The following is a 12,222-nucleotide window of genomic DNA, read 5'->3' as shown; positions in this document are numbered from 1 at the left end:
ACAGACTCACCCAGTCGGTCCCCCATCATCACCAAAGCAAAGCCCCTCCCTTGCCAATCACGTTGGAGGGGTGACGCATGTGGTTCTTTGCAGTGGGACAGACCCAGGCTTCCATTCCTGCCTTGCCACCTCCTATCAGTACAACCAAGATGCTTCATTTAATCCCTCTGGGCCTCAGTTTCCCTAAGGTTGCTGTGGGACTTAAATGATATATCAAAGGATACAATAGCATATTGCCTACCACACAGCAGCATAGTAACTATTCATATTATTACGAGTTATCAATACTACTAAGAATTATTACCAATTAATCATAATTATAAACCTCCTCTTGGGGCAAAGATTTTACCAACATGAAAAAGTTCTCAGATGTGACTTGCTGCAGCCCAACCCTCCTCTTGTTTTAACATGACTGGCAAAAGGCCCCCAATCCAGTCCCCCAGCACCCAGGGTCTTTTCCTCACCCCAGTCGTTCAAACATGCTGTTCTGCCAGAGCAGCCTGGAGACCGTCCTCCCGGCCTCTGGCTAGGTATGCCCAGCCAGGGCTCAGCTCTGCCGACCATGCCACCCGGATTACAGAGGGTCTGGGGAGCTCTAGCATGATGTCAATCTCCCCACTTTGGGGGACAAGGACAGGCTAGGAGCCTCTCATCTTCAGAAAGGCCAGGGCTGGGCTACTCTCCATACAATGGACAGCTCCCCCTCCCTTTTCTCTCTCCTCCCTCCAGAACTTAAGAGCTAAAATGCCCCCAGACCCCAAGCCAAAAGGACTGGGTTCTGAGTTCTGGGATGGACATAGCTAGCTGTTTGTCTGTCAGCTAGTTAGCTAGTGATGGCCTCTCCCTGTGCTCTGGACCACAGTGCCCTCACCTGTAAAAGGCAGCCTTTGCACCTGTGGTTCTCTGTGGTCCTTTCTGACTCTAAACAAACATTATGACACCAAGCTCCTTCTCAGCACTTCCTCTCTCCGCCCAAAAGCTCTCTCCTCCAAGTTGTACTCTCATCAATTATCTATTGTGCCTTTATTTATGTTCTATTTTCAGTCCCCTTTTCCCCTGAGGGCATCAGAGCAAAGACCCCCCAAGGAGTCCAATCCTTCCCCAGCTCAGAGCTCTGCCAGGATGGGCCCCAGCCCCTGACCCCAGAAGGGGGCAAGGAAAGCCTTTACCTGGCCAAGTGCGAAGGCAGCCAAGAGAAGCCAGCCTTCAATGACCCTCTCTGTCGTTGAAGAGGAAGGTGGGCAGGGCGGGGCTAGGGAGACAGTGGAGATGCTGACGGAGGGAGGCTGAGCCCCTGCTCCAGCTCCCGACACAGCTGCACCCTGCGGCCTTCTTTTCCCTCCAGCTGCTGAGTTCCTTCAGCATGCTAGAGCCCCCAAGTCCCACTGTAACCCGGGTGGCATGGTATGCCTCCCCATCAACCCCCAAGGATGTACCCTATATGACACTACCCAGCTGGAGTGAGAACTCCCTCTTGAAAATATCCAGGACAGACTCAGTGACCCCGAGCTCTTTGCCATCTCCTCCAGCTGCAGCCTACTTCCTCAGAATTCTATTTTTTAAGATTCAGTCTGCTGAGGCTATGTCTTCAGCCTAGAGAAGAACTGGCTTGGGGTTGAGAAAGTCAAAAAGGAAGCCCAAACACTGACGCAAGGAGATTCCGTCCTGGCCTACACCCACATCAGCCCCAGCCTGAGCACCAGGCCCAGTCTCTCGAACCCCTCCCCTTCTGCCCCAGAATGCGGGGATCATCCACCCCTTCACACACACAGGCAGGGGCCCCAGCACCGGCCTAAGCATCCCCCTTCCATGCCCTTTGAACTTCAGACAGACATGGCCCATGCACTTTCTATACCAACTCCACAAACCCCTCAACTGCTGGTACCACCAGACCCCCGCACAGCCCGCACGTGCACACGCACACGCACACGGACGTGCTTGCATGTGGATTTTCAAGCACTCACCTCCATACGTGCCTGGCAGCCCCCATCCCTAGCTCTACTCCCTGATGCTCTACACCCTGTTCGTACTTGTCCACCCACTGGCCTCCTCCAACCGGCCTGGTGCTGACCACACCCGCCGGCCCTAGTGATGGGCTGCGAGGAGTTCTGACCCACCCCCTCAACATCGCAGCAGGCCAGGGGAGCTGGCCTCGTCCTTCAGACATGCGCGCACCTGTAAGAGGCTGATGAGGAGTCTCCAGTCTAAATTATCAGAGCCGATGAAAACAGTTTCCCCACGAAGCATCCCTCTACAGGGAAACTAGGAGGGTTCCCACTATGGAATTCCCAGAAGTGCCTGGGTGGGGCTCAGGCTTTGCTTACTGAATGCTGACCCTTAACCTCTAACCTTCTGTGGGGAGCCTCTCTACCTTGACACCCCTTTCCCTGAACGTTCCTCTTGATGGGCACTCCGGGGTCAGCACAGCTGAGAAGCCAGAAATGCGGCAAGAAGGCTGGCTGAACAGGTACCTCCCAGGTGTGGCGCAGGTAACCCTCCTCTACCTGTGGGCAGCCCTCCCTGCCAGGCTTGGCCCCCACCTCCCCATTACCTCCGACCTGCAGCACTGTGAGAACAGCCTCGCAGGAGGCCTGGCCCCGCTGGTTCTGCGCCCTGCAGCTGTACACGCCGGCATCCAGCGCCCCGCAGCTCCGCAGCCACAGGCAGCTGGGCTCAGGGGCCGGCGCGGGCAGGAGCTGCCCATCGCGGAACCAGCTGAGGCTGGCCTGGGGCGTCCCGCTCACCACCACCCGGAGCTGCACGTCGCTGCCCGCAGACACCGCCACGTCCTTCAGGGGCCGCAGGAAGACGGGCACCCCGGCCCCCGCCCCTCCGCCGGCCCCCACTTTGGCCCTCTTCGGGGGCACCCCGGGGCTGGGGGGTGCCCTCGTGCCCGCGTCCTCGCCTCGCGTGCCCCGGGCTTTCTGCATGGTCTCTGCGAGTTGGGCTGGGGGGACGCTGGAACCGGACGGCCAGGGGGCCACCGGGGGATGTTGCCCTGGGAGATGAGTCCTGGGGGACCGGCGCCCTGCCTTCCTGCTGCCCGCCCGCCTTCGGCCTGTGCTACCCAGAAGGTCACCAGGGCGGCCGCTGTTGCGCCTCGGGGGCTATTTTTAGGCCCCCCCGGCTCGGGTTGCCGAGGGAGCTGTGGAGGGAGGGGGCAGCAGAGGAGGGGACTTGGACTCGGCTCTGCTCCTTCTCCCCCTCTAGGAGCCCCCATCGCCCGCCTTGGCTTAACGGGGTCCCCGGAGGACGTGTTCCAAGCCCCCTCCCCCGTGGTGTGCCCCACCCCCCAGCCACCCACTCATGGAGTCGGGTTACCCTTGGACTCAATCCCTTCCTCCCTCCTCTCAGGCCCCTGATTCCCAGCCCCCCCGCGGCTGACGGAGAGGGAGAGGAGGTCCTGGGTGAGACCTCCGAGCTGCAGATGGGCGGGCAGGCCCACGTGGAGGTGCGCAGACCCCGGGGAGGAGGGAACGGCGGCCTCCCCCAGCCTCCAGGAAAGCCGTGGTGAGCAGTGAGACCTGGGGCAGAGAGGCAGGTGGGCTGACTCCCCGCCCTTACTTACGGGGGGGGGGGTGACATCAAACCTCTCTCAACCTCCAAGTCCTCATTTGTAAAAAAATGAGTAGTTGTATAGAGTTGCAAGAGGCAGAGAAGAGTGGTAAGGATGTTCCAGACAGAGGGAACAGCGTGACCAGAATCAGAGCGTGATGAAAGTAGATGCCGTGTGCTAAGGATCACAGGAGTTCGGGGACTTCCCTGGCGGTCCAGTGGTTAGGACTTGGCGGTTTCATTTCCCAGGGCATGGGGTTCAAACCCTTGCTGGGCGACTAAGATCCCGCAAGCCCCACGGCGAAGCCAAAAAAAGAAGCAGAGGAGTTTGGAGGGGTTGAACCGCAGTGGGGTGAGGTGAGTGGAGGTGAGAGGTGGGGCCTGACAAGAGGACTTTTGCTTGCTAAGGTCTCTATCCTGATGGCTGATGGGGGCCACTGCGGGGTGTGAAACAGTAGGATAATGTGGTCAGAGCTGTGTTTTAGAAGGATGCCTCTAGCAGCCACAGTGTGGAGGGTGGATTCGAGATGGGAGATGTGGAAGGCAGTCAGACCCATGGTTCTCAAAATATGGCCTCTGTTAAAAATACAGATTTCCAGGCTCGACTCCCAGAGGTGCAGGTTCAATATGGGGCACTGGGAGGGCTCAGGAATTGGTACATCAGTAGCCCAGTGACTCTGATGCATCTAAGAGTTGTACCTTGAGAAACATCAAGAAAGGACATTACTGTTTTTAAAAGTCTAAGTGAGACTTTTGTTATGAGACAGTCTGTATCTTGACTCTGGTGGTAGTCATATGAATCTACACATGCAATAAAATTGCACAGAACTAAATGCACGTGCACACACACACACACACACACACTGAGTGCACAAACTGGTAAAACCTGAAGAAGGTGGGCTATATCAATGGCAATTTCCTGGTTGTGATATTGTACTATAGATGTTACCATTGTGGGAAAACAGGTGAATGATATACAGGATCTCTCTGTATTGGGTTTTTAAAAAAATATTTATTTATTTATTTATTTGGCTGCGCTGGGCCTTAGTTGCAACTTGCAGGATCTTCGTTGCAGCATGTGGGATCTTTTAGTTGCAGCATGTGGGATCTTTTAGTTGCAGCATGTGGGATCTTTTAGTTGTAGCATACGAGCTCTTAGTTGCATCATGTGGGATCTAGTTCCCTGACCAGGGATTGAACCTGGGCCCCCTGCATTGGGAGCACGGAGCCTTAATCACTGGGCCACCAGGGAAGTCCCTCTGTATTGTTTCTAGTTCACATAACTGCATGTGAATCTACAATTATCACAAAATTAAAAAGTTTAAAAAGATGTTTAAGTGAGAGACCCAGGCCTGACCTTGAGCCCTGAAGGATGAAGCCTGGGAAAAGCAGGGGGGAACCAAAGGAGGAGCCAGGTGTCATTAGATGGAGAAAGGTACCCTTATTCACCCCCCATGCCCCCCACCCCGTCATTCTGGGAGGCCCAAGTCAAAGTGTGCTTGTGTCTGCGTGTGCATGGAGACGGCAGAGAAGAAACAATTTAAATACTGAATTATGCCTACAGGGACCAAGAGCCTTGAGGAATAAAATCTTTGGTTTTAGTTTACATACATTAAAGCGTACTCTTTGTGATGTGCAGTTCTCCTGGTTTTGACATATGCAGACAATGTGCATCTGCTACCCCAGGACCGTACAGGACAGTCTCATCACCCTAAAGATTGGCTGAGCATCCCCTTTGTAATCAACCTTGCCCCCTCCACCAACCTAGGCAACCACGGATGCTGAATTGATTTCTTAAATGTAAATTGAATTCTAAAAAGTAAAAAGGTGGGGGAAGACATTGTAAGAAGATGGAACACCAAGACCAAAGGATTCAAGACTGTTTTTTTTTTTTTTTTTTTTTTTTTGTGGTATGCGGGCCTCACTGTTGTGGCCTCTCCCGTTGCGGAGCGCAGGCTCCGGACGCTCAGGCTCAGCGGCCATGGCTCACGGGCCCAGCCGCTCCGCGGCATGTGGGATCTTCCCGGACCAGGGCACGAACCCGTGTCCCCTGCATCAGCAGGCGGATTCTCAACCACTGCGCCACCAGGGAAGCCCCAAGACTGTTTTTAAAAACCAATAATCCAAAACTTCCTGCCACTGTGCCTCAACAATTTGCATGCAAAACAGTAGGTGGTCTGCAAATAAATGTTGGCTGGTTGGCTGGTTGGTTGAATAAATGAACTGTATGGTCTTCTTTTTTTTTTTTTTTTTTTTTTTTTGTGGTATGCGGGCCTCTCACTGCTGAGGCCCCTCCCGTTGCGGAGCTCAGGCTCCGGACGCGCAGGCTCAGCGGCCATGGCTCATGGGCCCAGCCGCTCCTCGGCATGTGGGATCTTCCTGGACCGGGCGCACGAACCCGCTTCCCCTGTATCGGCAGGCGGACTCTCAACCACTGCGCCACCAGGGAAGCCCCGAACTGTATGGTCTTGATTAAGTCACCTAACATCTCTAAGCCTCAGCTTCCTCATCTATAAATTGGGGGTAGCCCAACTCAGGGTTTACTCATTCATTCAACAAACATTTTTGAGTTCCTACTGTGTGCCTGGCACTGTGCTAGCCACTAGGGAAATAGCAGCAAACAAAACAGACAAGGGTTCCTGCTCCCCTGTTGCTTATATTCGAGGAAGGAGACCACTATAAAGAAATAAAGAAATGATAGAGATCATTAGAAGATGAGTATTGTGGGAAAATGGAGCAGGATAAGGGAGATGGGAGTGTATTGGGGGGCTTGCACTTTCAACCAGGGTGATGATGGGAATTGGCCTCGCTAGGAGCAGTTGAGCCAATCCTGAAGGGGTAGGGAGGCAAACGGGGTAGAAGTGTGGACAGGACTGCTTCGGAAAGAGATGGGATATGCCCTGTGGGCTCCAGAAGAGCCAGGAGGCCAGCGGGGCTAGAGGGAGTTGGGGGGAGACTGGAGGGACAAGAGGTCGGACAAGCAGCAGGGGCCAGATAACCTAGAATCTTGTAGGTCATGGCTTTTTTCTTTTTTAAAATTTATTCATTTATGGCTGCATTGGGTCTTTGTTGCTGCACGCGGGCTTTCTTTTTAGTTGCAACGAGCAGGGGCTACTTTTCCTTGCAGTGTGCAGCCTCTCATTAAGGTGGCTTCTCTTGATGTGCAGGCTTCAGTAGTTGTGGCTCGCGGGCTCAGTAGTTGTGGCTCGTGGGCTCTAGAGCACAGCCTCAGTAGTGGCTCACGGGGTTAGTTGCTCTGCGGCACGTGGGATCTTCCCGGAGTACGGCTCAAACCCATGTCCCCTGCATTGGCAGGCGGAGTCTTAACCACTGTGCCACCAGGGAAGCCTGGCCATGGCTTTTTTATTCCTAGTGAAAAGAGAAGTCATCTCAGAGGATTTTGTGAGCCAAGGAATTACATGATCTGACGTAGGTTGTTGTGATGGCTTTAAATTAGTATATTAAATATGAAAATGAATATTAACTATTTAAAAGGGCCTGGCACAGAGCCTGGAACATGACTTGTGCATCTTCTGTTTGAATGTCCATACTGGGGGCATTCACTGAGGTGTGGGCAGGAGTGTGTGGGCCTGGGTAGGGAGGGTACAGGCCCTTGCAAGCTGTGGATGCCCTCTCCTGGAGGAGCCTGCACTAGCTGTGACACTGGAAGCCCTCAGGCCCTAACCAGGGCCCTCATCCAGAGCAGCTGGTTGCAAGGCGCTCATCTGTCCCTCAGAACGGCCCCACAGTGCCCTGCGGCCTGGCACCGGGCTGGTGTGTACTGCCAGTCTGCCCTGCCTTGCAGTCACAAGCCTGTGGTGTCATGGAAAGAAATCTGCGCTCTGGAGGCCAAGGAGCAGGGGCCCCGGTGCTCCTCTGCCAATGATACGCTGTGTGACCTTGACAGCTCACCCCACCTCTCTGGGCCGTGGGGAGTTTCCTCCAAGTCATAATGATGCACCATGTGCCAAGCACATGGTAAAAGCTCACTTTTGTTTGTTCAATCAGTGAATGAAGTGGGGACCATCAGCCTTTCTGATAAATATTTAATTTAGAGAAAAGTAAATAAAAGGGCCCAGTGGGTATTCACTCAACAAGTATTTAAATATTTGATGGGCACCTTCTATGGACCAAGCCCTTTTCCAGGCACCAGGAATGTAGTAGTGAATCAAATGATTGAAAACCTTGCCCTTGGGCTTCCCTGGTGGCACAGTGGTTGAGAATCCGCCTGCCAATGCAGGGGACACGGGTTCGAGCCCCAGTCCGGGAAGATCCCACATGCCATGGAGCGGCTGGGCCCGTAAGTCATGGCCGCTGAGCCTGCGCATCCGGAGCCTGTGCTCCGCAACGGGAGAGGCCACAACAGTGAGAGGCCCGTGTACCACAAAAAAAAAAAAAAAAAAAAAAAAAAAAAAAAAAAAAAAAAAAAAAAAACCTTGCCCTTGGGTAGCTGACATTTTAGGTGTCGAATTAAAGGTCTATGATATATTTGCATATGTGTCCTGGTCAGCCTTGTGGTCAGAGGAGGAATGAGGGAGGCAGTGAATGGGTGGTGATTTGTCTCCAGGGAGAGGGGTGGCAGGGTAGCCAGAGTGGACAGACAGGGTAGGAAAGTACCCACTGAGACCTCAGTTCTTGGCTTAGGGACCTATTTGCCTCCACAATCCTTCCCACTCCACCTCCTCAAGTGGGGCCTGAGTTGGTCTGGAACTGGTCCCACCGGTCCAGTGTGAAGCTGGTTAGCATTCTCTGAGCCCTCTCATTTCTCAGTATTCAGAGTCTTTTTTTTTTTTTTTTTTTTTTTTTTGCGGGCCTCTCACTGTTGTGGCCTCTCCCGCTGCGGAGCACAGGCTCCGGACGGACGCACAGGCTCAGCGGCCATGGCTCATGGGCCTAGCTGCTCCGCGGCATGTGGGATCTTCCCGGAACGGGGCACGAACCCGTGTCCCCTGCATTGGCAGGCGGACTCTCAACCACAGCGCCACCAGGGAAGCCCCCTTTTTTTTTTTAATCTCTGAATAGAGTGATTTTGGTTTTCTTTTAATAAATTTTGTATTTCCTAGATTTTCTAAGAAGAGTTTGCAATATTCTGATTACAGATTTAAAAATAATCATCCTGGTTTTGCATTTTTATTTGCTTTTCTCATGGAGTTTCACATTTTAAAAAAATTAATTTATTTATGTATTTATTTTTGGCTGTGTTGGGTCTTCGTTTCTGTGCAAGGGCTTTCTCCAGTTGTGGCAAGTGGGGGCCACTCTTCATTGCAGAGCGTGGGCCTGTCACTAACGCGGCCTCTCTTGTTGCAGAGCACAGGCTCCAAACGCGCAGGCTCAGTAGTTGTGGCTCACGGGCCTAGTTGCTCCGCGGCACGTGGGATCTTCCCAGAGCAGGGCTCGAACCCATGTCCTCTGCATTGGCAGGCGGAGTCTCAACCACTGCGCCACCAGGGAAGCCCCGAGTTTCATATTTTTTTTAACAACGCAAGCAACAACTGGGTTCTGTTCCATAAGAACTGTATTAACTATTTGACCCTGAGCTGCTAGAGGGCAGGATGTATTTTATTGAGCTTAACTTTCCTCCACAGTACTTTAGAAAACAGTCTATATGCTCAAAAAAATACTGAATCAAACACATATGAAGACTTCATCTGTTACCTTCTATGTATATGGTTGTACTCTGCAATTAAACAAACATCATGCAGCATTAAACCTTTTGTTGCTTGTATTCAAAAGTAAAAATAAAATACTTCCAACTGCACGATTTCTGGTTTAGCCACACGCCCCACTATCTTCTGGTTAGGCTCAGGAGGGCAGAAGGTCCAGAGGTGCTGTGGGTAGGGTACAGAGGAGCGGAAGACAGGAACGGGGGCTCAACCCCACCTCATACGCTCCCACTAGAGCACCACTACTTTGACCTTCTAACTCCCTTCCCCTTCCTCCAGGACTCATGGCTGAAGGAGGTAAAACCCAGCAATGCCAAGGGTGAATTAACACCTGGTGGTTGCAGAATCTTGAAGGAGGAGATGCCAGTGTCCCAAGGAGCAGGGAGAGGCTCTGCCATGGAGGTGATGGGGTATATGTGTGGGCGTGGGGTGAGGGCACACCGAAGGTCTGGGTGTGTACGTGTATGACCACATGAGACCCAGATCTTTTTGGTTTATTTTTGTCCATTCTCTGGGAGCCCCACATCCATCTCCTCTGCCCTAGATTCCTGGGTCACTGCTCAGCTCCTAAGGAGAAAGACAAAGCAGAGGGCTTAGAGTCTCCAGAATCTCCAGTCCCAGGAAGGCTCTGCTCAGAGAATGCTTTCCCCTGGGCCTCCCCTCTTCTCTGAGGACAGGTGGATAGCCATCACAGGGGCAGATGTGTGCTGAGAAGGAAGGACTTTCTGACCTTCAGAGCTGTCCCAGCTAGAAGGCGCTGTGTTCTCAGACCCAGAGACATTCAAGCAGAGCCTGAGGACTGCTCACCAAGGTGTGGGACAAGGCTGGGGAGGGGATTTCCACATTGTGGAGGTCATTGCTTGGGGGACTCTGAGGTCTGGATCTGAGAGTCTAAAAGTCCTACACTCCCTCCTTCTTAGTGACCAGTCTGCACATAAGCTTTTTTTTTTTTTTTTTTTAAAGATTTAATTTTATTTATTTTGGGCTGCATTGGGTCTTTGTTGCTGCGTACGGGCTTTCTCTAGATGTGGCGAGCCAGGGCTACTGTTCTTTGTGGTGTGCGGGCTTCTCCTTGCGGTGGCTTCTCTTGTTGCAGAGCACAGGCTCTAGGCACACGGGCTTCAGTAGTTGTGGCTCACAGGTTTAGTTGCTCTGCGACATGTGGGATCTTTCCGGACCAGGGATCGAACCCGTGTCCCCTGCATTGGCAGGTGGATTCTCATCCACTGCACCACCAGCGAAGTCCCTGCACCTAAGCCTTTTATGGGAAGGTAGGGATGACTCTAAGACCTCCTCTGACCTCTGTGTCCCTTTATCCTTTGTTGGGTAGGTGAGCGCATGGAACTCATTCAGGGGAAAGAAGAAAGAGACGAGAGGCTCCGGAGATTATCACAGACACACACACACCACCACTTATCCACTCGGGCCCACCTCACCCAGGTGTTTCTCTCACAGAGAGACTAGCTCTGATTCCAGCGCCCCCAACAAGCTCGAGGTTAAGAAGCCCCTCACCCATCCCTCCTCCTTGATCCCACCGTGCAGACACAGAAAATGCTACTTCTAATTTCATTTGGGGTTCCACCACCAGTTGATTGGGGACATTCTGGGGCCTGCAGGGCTCACTCCGTTGGAGAATTTGGGGGAAAGAAAGGGACATTAATCACCAGTGGCAGAGGGTGTGGACATGGGGTATAGCCCCAGATGCTCCCAGGGCAAGGTGAAGGATAGCATGCGTCAAAAAGGGGGTCCTTCCTGGAGGGAGGGACCCCACAAGCTAGAGGGGGAGCCTGGCAACTCGTGAGCCAAGGCCACATCCAAGGAGGGGGAGAAAGTGACACCAGAAAGGCTTTGGAAGCTTCTGGAAAAAGCCAGTTAGGAATGGCACACTAGGTACTTTAAGAGTAAAACCCCATTAGAGTTATTTCACCTACAGACTGTCCAAATTTATCATGTTTGTGATCTCTACCCTCTTCCCACGTCTAAAGTGTAATCCCTTAAATCTGAGGAGTGGCTGGAAGGCTGAGACCTGTGTGGATCCATCAAGCTTCCTAAATCTCTGACCCACCTGGAATTTCTTTTTTGGAAGGAGTGAAAAGACAGCTTTCACTCCTGCTCTTGCCCATGGCTACCCAAATGCCCCCATGCCCTATATTGAATAATTAAGGTTTCCCCACAGAAACCTTTAACGTACCTGTGTTAATGTTTCATTCCATGATTTCCTTTTTTTTTTAATATGTCCTACCTTCCCCTCCCATCTTCCCAAATTCTCCCCAAATTTCCCTTTGGTTTTTTTTTTTTTTTTTTTTTTTTTTGCGGTATGCGGGCCTCTCACTGTTGTGGCCTCTCCCGTTGCGGAGCACAGGCTCCGGACGCGCAGGCCTAGCGGCCATGGCTCACGGGCTTAGTTGCTCCGCGGCATGTGGGATCTTCCCGGACCAGGGCACGAACCCGTGTCTCCTGCATCGGCAGGCGGATTCTCAACCACTGCGCCACCAGGGAAGCCCCTCCCTTTGGTATTTTAATTGAGATGTATTGCACTGAAATTATAAATGAACATAGGATGACTTGACATCACATCTTTAGAGTATTGAGTCTTCTTCTCCAAGAACAAGATAGAGCCTTCTATTCTTAACATTGCTATTTTTCCTGAATCTGGCTTTGAGCTTAAAAGACGCAGGTTTACTGGGAAGAAAGTGTAAGTTCCTTTAGGGAAGGGACCGAGGGAGCCCTACTTCAGAGCCAGTCTGTGGGGTCCATCCTGGAGCTGGGGCCTAACGAGAGGTATCTGTGATTCCCCAACCAAAGCCCCCTGCCCAGCCCCCTCCCTCATATGCTACACACATACAGCAAGGCTGGGAGGCTCTGGGGACAGAAGGGGTGACAGGCCCTGGGGGACAGTCTAGCTGGGCAGGAAGGCAGCACACAGTTCATCTCAAGAGGTGGTGCGACAGGGCCCTGGGGTTCCCCAGAGGAGACCTGGCAGTCAAGACAGCAGGGGCCATGC

At 52.7% G+C, this 12,222-nt stretch overlaps 1 protein-coding gene across 13 annotated transcripts in view; it reads right to left on the bottom strand.

The window, feature by feature from the left end:
- The window catches only part of SPEG (striated muscle enriched protein kinase), a 56,295-nt gene extending 53,084 nt beyond the window's left edge, over positions 1-3,211 (bottom strand). For 6 of the 13 annotated variants that reach the window (XM_067026940.1, XM_059055158.2, XM_067026941.1 and 3 more), the window contains exon 1: positions 2,552-3,207. In XM_067026940.1, the coding sequence (XP_066883041.1) occupies positions 2,552-2,930 (379 nt within the window). In that variant the 5' untranslated portion in view covers positions 2,931-3,207. Of the gene's footprint in view, positions 1-2,551 lie in introns of all 13 variants that reach the window. The other 7 variants (XM_067026943.1, XM_067026955.1, XM_067026952.1 and 4 more) reach the window with 5 other exon arrangements.
- Between the last annotated feature and the right edge of the window lie 9,011 nt (positions 3,212-12,222).

Source organism: Kogia breviceps, chromosome 2 (assembly GCF_026419965.1).
Source record: "Kogia breviceps isolate mKogBre1 chromosome 2, mKogBre1 haplotype 1, whole genome shotgun sequence".
In the NCBI taxonomy this organism is placed as follows: domain Eukaryota; kingdom Metazoa; phylum Chordata; class Mammalia; order Artiodactyla; family Physeteridae; genus Kogia; species Kogia breviceps.
The sequence above is the reverse complement of the archived record's forward strand: the minus strand, read 5'-3'. Positions and strand labels throughout refer to the sequence as shown.